This window comes from Silurus meridionalis, chromosome 11 (assembly GCF_014805685.1).
Source record: "Silurus meridionalis isolate SWU-2019-XX chromosome 11, ASM1480568v1, whole genome shotgun sequence".
In the NCBI taxonomy this organism is placed as follows: Eukaryota; Metazoa; Chordata; class Actinopteri; order Siluriformes; family Siluridae; genus Silurus; species Silurus meridionalis.
Genome location: NC_060894.1, coordinates 8,196,956 through 8,207,756, shown reverse-complemented (window position 1 = coordinate 8,207,756; position 10,801 = coordinate 8,196,956). Strand labels below are relative to the sequence as shown.

The following is a 10,801-nucleotide window of genomic DNA, read 5'->3' as shown; positions in this document are numbered from 1 at the left end:
GATATTTGGCAAATGCTTTTATCCAGGTGACTTACAATTTTCTAAATTATACAATTTAACAGTTGAGGATTAAGGGTACTGCTCAAGGGTCCAGGAATGGGGGTTTGGTGCTGCTGGGATTTAACTCCCAATCTTCCAATCAGAAGTACAACGTCTTTATCCAGTTGGTACCTAGGCATCCTGTCAGCATGAAATTGACTGGTCCTTCTACTCCTTTTATTGACATCTCCTTTTAGTTTACTCTTACAGAACTGCTTTAAACTGTTTGCCCCAAGCAGTCTAGGGATTGTGTGCTGTGTGTAGAAGATCTTAAGATCTCAAATACCCAACAGATTCTCAGCAAATAATAATAATAAACTTGTCATTAAGTGTGCATTACAGAAGGTGGTCAGGTGAGTGTATAAAGGGGCCTAGGTGGTTGTGAGACACCCAGCCCAAATAGATGTTGAAGAGATGTATCAGTAAGGAACATTGTGTATTTATTTTTATTTATTATTTATTTTTACATTAAAACCTAAATTCCCAGTTTGTTCTAAAGAAGACACCAGTTGTTTTGGTTTTTGAATATTCACTTTATTTACAAAGTGTCTAAGAAAGAAAACCCCCATGCAGACATTCAACATTGCTGATGTAGTAAATAGACCAAGTAATGGCATTATTATAACACAGGCATATTGACATAAATAACACTAAGCACTCATTCGTCCCTTGAGTCTAAAATGCGTCCCGTTCTTGTGGACTTCTCAAAAGCACCCTGTTATTGTTCATCATCATCTTAATATGCACATATTCACAGCTCGCTGAAAAAAAAACTGATGGGTCAATTTTGCTGAAGCGCTACAAAAATAACATCATATTGTCCACCATTTCCAGTGTCATCTGGAGAAAAATAGACTGTACAAGAGCTCAGCGGGGAGAGAGGAAGGAGCGGAGAAGTGTGAGTTGGAGCAGAAAGAGGGGAGGAGCTTTCGGAGAGAAGAAAGAGGAGATGTGGAGAACGTTGCTGAATAGTCTCTAAACAGCCAAGTCCTATTATTTGGTCTCCTGCAAGCATACACGTGTGAGTAGGGTACATATTAATGACAAAAATATTTTAAAAAACAATGGCACCACGTGTTTTGCCATTATGTAATTTCTTCACCTCACCTCGTTGTTCTTCTGATGGTGTAGCTGCGATCTTTCTCACACACACAGACATTAGTTATCATGGAAGGCTAGCCGGGGCTGATGGTAGGGGTGGTGTAGTAGCAGGACGTGCATATGGCCAGTGACAGGAACATGTAGATGTAGAGAGCAAAAGATATCATGAGAACTCTAGAGCATTTCTTATAGCTCATAAAACATAACCATAATGTTCAGAAGGCAACATTTCTTCATAGTTTACCTCATCTATTCCTTTGATGGTTTACATTTGTACATTTACAGCATTTGGCAGCTGCCCTTATCCAGAGCAAAATGTATTGTGTTATTATCTCACAAAGGCCAAATTAGGAACAACAGCAAACCTCATACAGCACGCCCCGTTATGTTTGAATCCTTTATGAAGAAATAGTAATCAGTTTTGATTCTGCATAATTTCTTCTCTTTTAATATACAGCTCACATTGTTTCAATGATCATGCTATACAGACTTACCCGAAATGAAAGCAGTAATTGAAGCAAATTCATTTGCAGTGGTGTGAAACAGATACACAGCAATGATGGTCAGGATGTAGGGGATGAAATGGACATTGTTAAATCATAAATGCATACTTGTACACCTTCATACAAATAAAACCCCTTTTATGAACCTTTTTAAAAAAAAATTATTTGCCATTGTTTATTGGAAATGAATGTCCCTAAAATGTTATTACACCTATATAATCTTTTATAAATCATTTCATTCAATGCAAATGTTCTTCAATAAGACTTTAAAAGTTTTCATTTTACTTTGCATGCTCATGTAGGTTTTCTGAGAACTAAAACAAGAACTCTGACATCTGAGCTGCACATGTAAATTCCTTCCTAAAAAATCTACTGGATAATTTATTGGGTAACACTTTAGATTGAGGTTCTCTTAACTCATTATTCAACTCAGTATGTAACATAAACAAATCATAATCTACACCAAGTTACTCAACACCAGTATTCATACTGTATAATCACTAAGTAAAATATAGTCCCTAACGAGTATATCTAATCAGGATTTGATTTATCAGCAATGGTGCACACAGATAATGTTAGGAAAGTGACATGTGCAAGTCACTCCTTGTGTTTATAACTTAGATTAACGCTTGAGCAAGTTGCTAAATCCCAGATTTCAGAAGCAGAAAGTCAGAGTTAAAGTGTTCTCAGGTGAAAATGATGGTGAAAGTAAGCACGCATGCTGCCGTCTGCTGGTGATGCGATGACAGGACAAATTAAGCCAAGTGATCAGGACAGGACAACGGTGTTTTGGGAGTCCAAGTCTGTCAGGTTGAGGGCATCAATACTTACTCCGGTCTCATAGACAGGATTGTCAAATGCAGATTCATCAGTCATGTTGTTATAGGGAAGCGAGGAGGAGCTGGACAGGCGCATATTCTTTCCCTGGACTCTGTGAACGATACACCAGTGTCTTTTATTATAGATGATAAAGCGTAGACATCCAGCTTTGAGAGCAAAGCATAGCTACTCACTTGGAGAAGTAAAGGAAAATGCCCAGGATGACCAGTAGGACCACTGCAGCAGGAAGCATGACTGCTATGGCAGTGTCTGTGCCCTCGGTACCAAAATCTGTGCTGATTACTGAATAAAAAAAGCAGAACAGATTTACAGAACTTTAGATGTTTCTGCAAAATAATTATGTGTTCTGGGTTTAAATGTTCTCCTAATGAAAATACTTTTATTTTGCCCAATTTTATATTGCATTTTTTTATATTAAATTCTATAAGTAGGGCAGGCTATCATATGTAAAGGACATTCTAATCAGCTTCTGACTGTAGATGAGACATGGAAGTGGAGCAGCGATGTAAAAAAATCTGTTCAGAACATATAATAATACAAAGAATATAATTATTATTTTATATATTATTTTATGGCTTGTAAATTTCTCTTCAATTTGAATTACTGTATATATCTTTTCAATAAATATTTAGATGTCCCATAAAGACTTACTGACTAGACCCTTAATAGCACTAGATTCATTAATATAAGTTAAATATTTGACATTGCAATTACAGGCGTCTATATCTAACCAAACAGCCACCTGGCAAAACACATTTGAAATCCTGAGTAATTAGTTTCAATCTCCAGACGTGAGAGATAACCTTACCGTCCAATCTGTGCTCATTAACATCTCTTGCAGAGGCTGTAACAAAAGAGAAGGCAATTACGAGCATAATTGAAACACCTTAAGCAAAAAAAAAAAAAAAAAAAAAAAAAAAAATGGATAAAACTGTGGGAAAACATAAATCCTGACGTAAAGAAAAAAAACTCCCACCTCTTGCATTAAAGTGATTTAGGACAGTGACAAGGCTTAAGGCACTTTAAAAGAATGGAGGCTATTAAGAAACGCTTTGTGATTGAGTGGCCTCATTTTCTCCAAACGCCATTTCAGCAGTGCCACCGTCTAAACGGTGCCATTGCTTTCACGACAGCTTTATACAGACAACATTGGCGAGATCAGCTTGCGTTTAAACTAATGACTTCAATTAAAAAATAAAAATCTGTAGTTAGAGACAAATAGCAGGTGGAGTTTTTTTAACCTGATCTAGATGAAAGAGTGCTTCTTAAGGCTTAAAGCAGTATAATGAGAGTGTTTTCCTAATAAACCAATTCAACCAGTGATCAAATCAATTTCAACTGGAGAATGTCTTATTTCTTTTTAAAACAAAATTGTATCATGTTTATAGCATTGTTGACATTTTGGTTCTTAGACATTGATCTTGCTAAATAGTGCGAGCTGTGTTTTATGTCTATACGCTCTTTATTGCTAAACACTCCCATTATTGTTTTTTTCTCAGTACTTTTAGAACACAATTTTAACTTGTGATATGTGATTTATTTCTAAGCATCCCAGTTCCTACCCTGGCATGCAGGTGGCGCTCCGCTCCACTCAGACGGATGCCCTGGGAGGCAGCGGATGGTGGCTTCTCCATGCAGCTCGTACCCTGGTCGGCAGGTGAAAGTCAGAGTTTCTCCAGCCTGGAAGAAGGTTTTCTCAGTGCTCTGGATGGCAGTGGAAGGAGCTCCGGGGTTACCACAAGGTTCGTACCTTTCGGCTTAGGGGCGACAAGGTGGGAAAATTATCTATTTAATAAGAACCACCTAGGAAGGATTCACAAAAATAACACTTTGCCCGAGGTAGTGCATAAATAAATCCACCAGGGGGTGATAGAGTTTAATATTACAGACTTGCAACTGTAAACTACAAGGTGCATTTCTTCTAACCTGACAAGTACTATGCAATGTAATCAGGAAACCTAGGAATATATAGTGTAATACAATAAAACACACACACACACACACACACACACACACACACACACACACTTAACATCAGCTAAGCTGTAAATCAATGACAATTCAATTCACAACTGTTGAATATAAAACCCACTGAGTTTCCCTTAATACTCCTTTCTTTAGTTTTGTCATCAAAATGCCGGAATGTGCTTGAACTAAAGCAAAACAAATGTATACTGAGGTCTGAACTTGCTAACATTCAACGGTAAAATCTTATAAACACTATCAGAATTGACAAGTTGGTAAATATATGTTATGTATATTATATATAATGTGGGTACAATTTTTAATTGTATTTTATATATATATATATATATATATATATATATATATATATATATATATATATATATATATATTCTTCTTTTTATTACTTTGTGCAACCAAACTGAAACCAAGTGGCGTTTTACAATACCGGCCTAAGGGTAAAAATGTAGATATCTTATGTTCATTTTAACTTCTAATGATCACTTGCAACAGTAAGTGGATAAAATAACCATGAACAAAGAATCACTTTGATTTAATCAGAACCATATAAAATATGTATGGACCACTTGGTGTGATGACCATGTGAATTTTTTATTACTATATTACTGCAGACTATATTCCACTAATAATATTACTTAACAAATACATTTCCTAATCCGAATAGTATTTTAGAGACAAATGTTCAGATTTTACGTTCATGAAATGCTTTAGTGTATGTAGTGTACATGACAGTCGCAGTTCCTCACATTCCACGGCAGACATATTTGATATACAATAAAAGTCAGAGCACAGACTTACGGACACACTTGGGCATCTTCTCGCTCCACTTAGGCTCAGCTGTGTCACGGCTGTAGCAGGTCAGCAGGCCTGGGCCTGAGAGTGTGTAGCCTTTATTACAAATGTACTGAACAGTGGAGCCCACAGTGAAGCGTGAACCTGTCAACAGCCTTCGTCCATGTTCTATAGAGCCCGGGTCTTGACACAACATTACTACACACACACACACACACACACACACACACACACGCAAACAACAACAACAAATGAAGCCATTCATGTAACCTTTTTAGATCAGAGAGGTTTTAAGTATGATATGCATGAATGCTCTCAATATATGTTCTAAAAAAAATAAAAAAGCTGGCAGTAGGCTTTCTAAAAAATAAAAAAAGCCATGACCATCACTGCTGACCATTCCAGAGTGGCCCACAGGACACAATATGCTGCACATTAAAAATGAACAGGCTGGATATTGAGCCCTTCTGGGTAAGGCATCAGCATGAAAAAGCAGATTTATAAAGTATAAAAGAAGGAAAACTTTGGGGGAAAGCACCAAACTAATATTTTAGTGTCTATAGAGAGGCTGAGAGAAAGAGAGACATAGAGAGAGAGAGAGAGAGAGAGAGAGAGAGAGAGAGAGAAAGGTCAGTATATAGGTAGATCTGTATCTTGCAGGATGTTTTTTAAGATTCAATCCCATTCACGCCACAATTATTAAATACATAATTTCTTTAAAAGAATCATGACACAGGTAGAAAGATCTCATCTAAGTAATTAAAAAAACGTATATAATGTGTACTATAAACTTTAAAAAAAACAATTAAATCATTTAAGGCCAAGACATAATAAATAAATATTATATAGCTATAACTATTAAATAAATATTTATATTTATTGAAACTTCACATTTTATAAATGTTTAGTAATTGTGGCATGTAACCACCTTAACATTATTAAACAAATATTCATAACCTATGTTCACTACTGATTAATCTGAAAAACTGTGTATCAGAAAATAAAACCGTGAGAGGTTAAGGATGCAAAACATATAGGTTTAGAGGTTTATAAGTATGCCTGTAGGTGGCAGATCATCCCCTCATCTTACCAAAATACCTGAGTCACTTGTCTGTACAATTATGATTTGCTTTTACGTGCCTGGCATTTTATGACTTTATCGCTTTTTGCTCACACACTTTAATCACATCAAAAGCAGACAGAGTTTGAAGATTCAGGACATTGATTTTCATTAACTGTAATTTTGACATGAATGAAACACAGATAAGTGTGAGGCTTTAGCGAACAATTTTTCCTTGTAAAAAGGTTTTTATGAGAGTAATTCAGTAGATCCACTTACACTGAAACTCGGCGGATGGTGTGCTTTTACACAGGCCATGAGGAAAGGTTTTTATCTCTGTGTAATGATAACTCTGAATGCCTTTTGAAAGGTTTGAGAACAGGGTGTGTGAGATGAAGCGGGCTTTCTATTTATCAGCAAGAGTATTTGTGAGAATACTGTACTGATACAATGTGTTTCCACAAAGCTCAGAGCATGATGATTTAATCGTCACTGTGTTAGCTCATCTTTAAGGTTCTGCACTAGTGATAACTAAAAGGTTCTAAGCTCAAATTTTAGGATGTATAGAGCCAAAATCAGGGCTCTCCATGAATTCAAGCAGGATTATGAAGGAAGCAACATGAAAAAGGCACTGAGTGTTAGGAAACTAATTCCCCCCAAAAAAGCTAAAGCCTACATAGTGGTTTGGATTACATTAATCACTATTCATGCAGAATGACATTACAGTATGTCCCTGACTTACAAACCTTCGCATTGCAAACTGTTATAGATGCGAACAAATCATGGAAGTTGTGCAAAGTGTCTGGCAGACATTGTCACATGCGTGCGCCCTCTACTGCAAGCGGTTGTACAGTAGTACAGTGCTGAATCAAATCTCAGAAAGTCAAGAAGCAAGTGGAAAAGCAACAGTGCTGTGGAGGGGACTGGTACTTCATATATTTGTGTCAAAGGTTAATAAAACTCAATTTGTTTGAACGTGTCCCCCAGAACGGAACTCATTTGTAAGTCGGGGACTTTAAATATTTGTGAAGACAGTGGAGAACTAGACACATGTATTAAGTTACTTTTTATTTACCAGTGTGATTTATGCTGAAATGCTTAATAAGTAAGGAATATACACAGTGTAAGATAATAATCAACAATTAAATGGGGGTGTTGCAACTCTTTGAGTGTAGTTACCACTCATACACCAAACATTTGATTATTTTTCAATAACAGAATGTTCCAGAGTTTTTTGATTTAGTACCACAGACATTTGCCAATTTTTTCTACCTGCCATGACTTGCATTTGCTTGATTTAACTTAAACATAGCTCATATGCTTTTACAGCTCATGTGCTGTAAAAAATACTTAACTTTCCATAGAAACCTCAAAATGTGCCATGATAAACATAAAAATTGAAAGAGTTTGAAGATTAAATAGATTACTTCTTAATGATTTTAGTCATAAAATGTTTAATTTAGTATTTTTAATACATTCCTAATTTCACTAAGATTACTAACCTTTTTCACAGCTGGGCACGTCTCCGCTCCATGTCAGATCCCATTGGCACATGAGAATTTCAGATCCAACCACCTGGAACCCTGGGTAGCACTGATAGGTCACCACTGTTCCATGGATCAGGTCTGGATGGGAAGTGCTCTTCCAGCCGTTTGTGATTTCTGGTAATTCCGAGCATGTGTCGTTGCGGGCCACCTCTTAAGACATTGAAAACAAATATGCATTATAAATGGATCGGATTATTGGATCTTCAGATCAATTTCAGCTAGATCGTTGAGTACAAGGCCGATTGGAGGTAGCAGTTTCACAATCGCCCATTGACCACGCAGAACCGAGCGCCAAACACTGCAGCCAAGTAGGCGGGCCTGGGAAGGGAGAATACTGCTGTGGTGACACATCGTGCATCATTTTGCATGTAAATGAGACTGCAGCCAGAGAGCAGTATGACATCCTTTCACAATGATTGTCCACAGTGCTACAAGCCAACGCACACCACTGCCAAGCAAGCTGGCAGAGCTAATGCTTACTGTGACACCAGTGGCATTGGGCTCTGATGGAACATTCCCAAGATTCGTCTTTTTTTTTTTCATTATTATTATTAAATGTTCTACAGACACAGCATTGCTTCTTTGACCTTGAATTGATAAAAGGCATTCAACAAATGTTAATCTTCATTAAATTCTCATTCACAACTTCATGCATTTTAAATTCCACTGGAATACTAATGACCTCTTTTTTCCAAGGGTTTAAAAAATGCTTCCATTTGACAAGCTGATGTATCATTGATTTGCCTGAATTTCTGTAATGTTGTGCAACCGTGTATGATCTCACTGCAGATTTAGCACCATTATTTCATCTTGTGGTAAAAAATGGAACTGTGGCAAGATATAGAACCCTTTCCAGCCTTGCCTTATTAACATTTTCAGTAAAGGAGGATCAGAAGACAGGACAATTAATAACAGGGTATTTGGTTAGCAGTTCTTTATAACTTTATAACTAAAATGAAATATAATACATTTCTACAAAGAGACTGTGTCCATGAACATTGATGTGCATTACCATTTCAATTTGTAAGATATATTACAGAGACTGGGAAAGGGAAACGTTTTATGGTTTCTATACATCAGAAATGCATGTGCATTACAGTGACCTTGTTTGCAATGTAAAGGCTGAGAAAAATGAGAAAAGCGTGTATGCTCTAGAAGCCAAAATGTTTTCCATTTTTAAAACCATGCTTAAATTAGATCTTTTGTGTATGCCTCAGTGTGAAACTCTGCTGTATCAAAAACATTCCAACAAAATCTGTTCAAACTGAGCTGCCAGACTGTACATTGGAAGACTGAATGCTGCTAATGGAATTTAGGTTTCACTAGATGGTAGTCTATGTATGTGATCATCTCTTTGCTTAATATTGTTTTTAAGGCTTTGTGAATATTAATATCATTCTGTCTAACCAAAATCCATGGTCATGACATGACAGATGCTTAAAAAGCTAAAAAAAACATAAAAACCACCACATACCAAAGAAATTCACCACAAAGCCGTTGTTGTAGCCATAGATGTTGGTGGCTGGATCCGACTGGAACTGGATGGTCACATCCGCCATGGAGGTGTAGAGCTTGAATCTGGGTAGAGTTCCACCGTATTGGCCCAGGATGTTGGCCGTGAGATCATCTCCATCGTAAAATGTCAGAATGTCGTTCTTACCAAGATGAAGGCTGCAAGAGAGCACATCATACACATTATAATGCTATTATACCACAGCACCTGCAAAAGACATGCTGGTCGATTTGGATAAGGTGACAAAATTTCCACTAGGTGTGATTGATATATGCATATATGGAGCCTTGTGAAGGATTAGTGTCCCATCAATGCTTAGTATTTCAGATGCTGAATAAAGTGCTTTGCTGAAGGCAAATGAATGGATGCAGGCAAACTTTCATGCCCTAAAATTCTCTTTTTCCATGCTGAGTATCTGGTAAATACATGCGCTGTCCCATAGAGATATCCAACAGGCTTTATGTGGGATCTAAATCCAGAGTGATATTGACAGGAGCTGACTGGAAATAAACACTGAATAATTCAGTGATCCTCTAGCTCATGAATATGTAGTTGTCTGTGTATGTTTTTGCGTAATGGGAATAAAACGATCCATTTATGATAATGCTCTGTTTGAGAAGCTTACCAGGGTACAGCCATAGCTTAAAGCAAGTAAACTCCCTTGGCTATTAAACAGACTACAATGGATATAAAGAGTACACACACCCCTGTTAAAATGGCAGGTTTTTATAATGCAGAATAAAACTAAGATAAATCAAGTCAGAACTTTCTACATTGTTCTACAAAAACTAAGATTTGACAATAAAATAATAATTCCTTTATTCCCCTCTTTATACAATCTATGCATTTTTAATTAAGTAAGATGTTTACAGATTATCGCTCCTGCAGCAACATTTAAACAATATTTGGGATTAATCTAAATGATTTCTTTGGCGTCAACTGTATGATGTATGTGTGGCACATCTTCACCTAATATTTTCTCTCTCTTTCTTGCAAAAACATTCTACATTTATTAAAACAGGTTAACCTGCAGGATTTCTGGCTGGGATCTGGCTGCATCGTTCCAAACAACCTTCATTTATTCTAAAATCAACTGCTATTTGTTGATTTTGATTCCCTTAGCTTTGATAAAACCTTTTTGATGTTGGTCTCCTCAGACCATTGTAAAAAAAAAAAAAAAAAGCTTCTGGCTAGCCACTTTACCCCATAGCACAAACATGTGAAGAATACGAGAGACTGTTGTCACATTAAGAGTGTTATCATTAATCAGATATTTCTGCATGCATATCACTTTGCCTCCTTAGCAAATTTTTGACTCGTCCTTTTATAAATTCTTTGGGGATGTCCTGTTCTTGGTAATTTCACTGTGGTTTCTCTATTTGGTGATGCTGTTCCTTGAGACATACATTTTTATACTGTT

At 36.7% G+C, this 10,801-nt stretch overlaps 1 protein-coding gene across 8 annotated transcripts in view; it reads right to left on the bottom strand.

Annotated features, from left to right (window-relative positions):
• Positions 1–557: 557 nt before the first annotated feature.
• Positions 558–10,801, bottom strand: part of sez6a (seizure related 6 homolog a) — a 127,697-nt gene continuing 117,453 nt past the window's right edge. For 3 of the 8 annotated variants that reach the window (XM_046861274.1, XM_046861268.1, XM_046861275.1), the window contains 8 exons: positions 9,343–9,539; positions 7,824–8,018; positions 5,268–5,459; positions 4,046–4,240; positions 3,292–3,327; positions 2,657–2,765; positions 1,147–2,574; positions 558–1,044 (listed from right to left, as the gene is read on the bottom strand). In XM_046861274.1, the coding sequence (XP_046717230.1) occupies positions 2,412–2,574; positions 2,657–2,765; positions 3,292–3,327; positions 4,046–4,240; positions 5,268–5,459; positions 7,824–8,018; positions 9,343–9,539 (1,087 nt within the window). In that variant the 3' untranslated portion in view covers positions 558–1,044; positions 1,147–2,411. Of the gene's footprint in view, positions 1,045–1,146; positions 2,575–2,656; positions 2,766–3,291; positions 3,328–4,045; positions 4,241–5,267; positions 5,460–7,823; positions 8,019–9,342; positions 9,540–10,801 lie in introns of those variants that run through there. The other 5 variants (XM_046861273.1, XM_046861272.1, XM_046861269.1 and 2 more) reach the window with 5 other exon arrangements.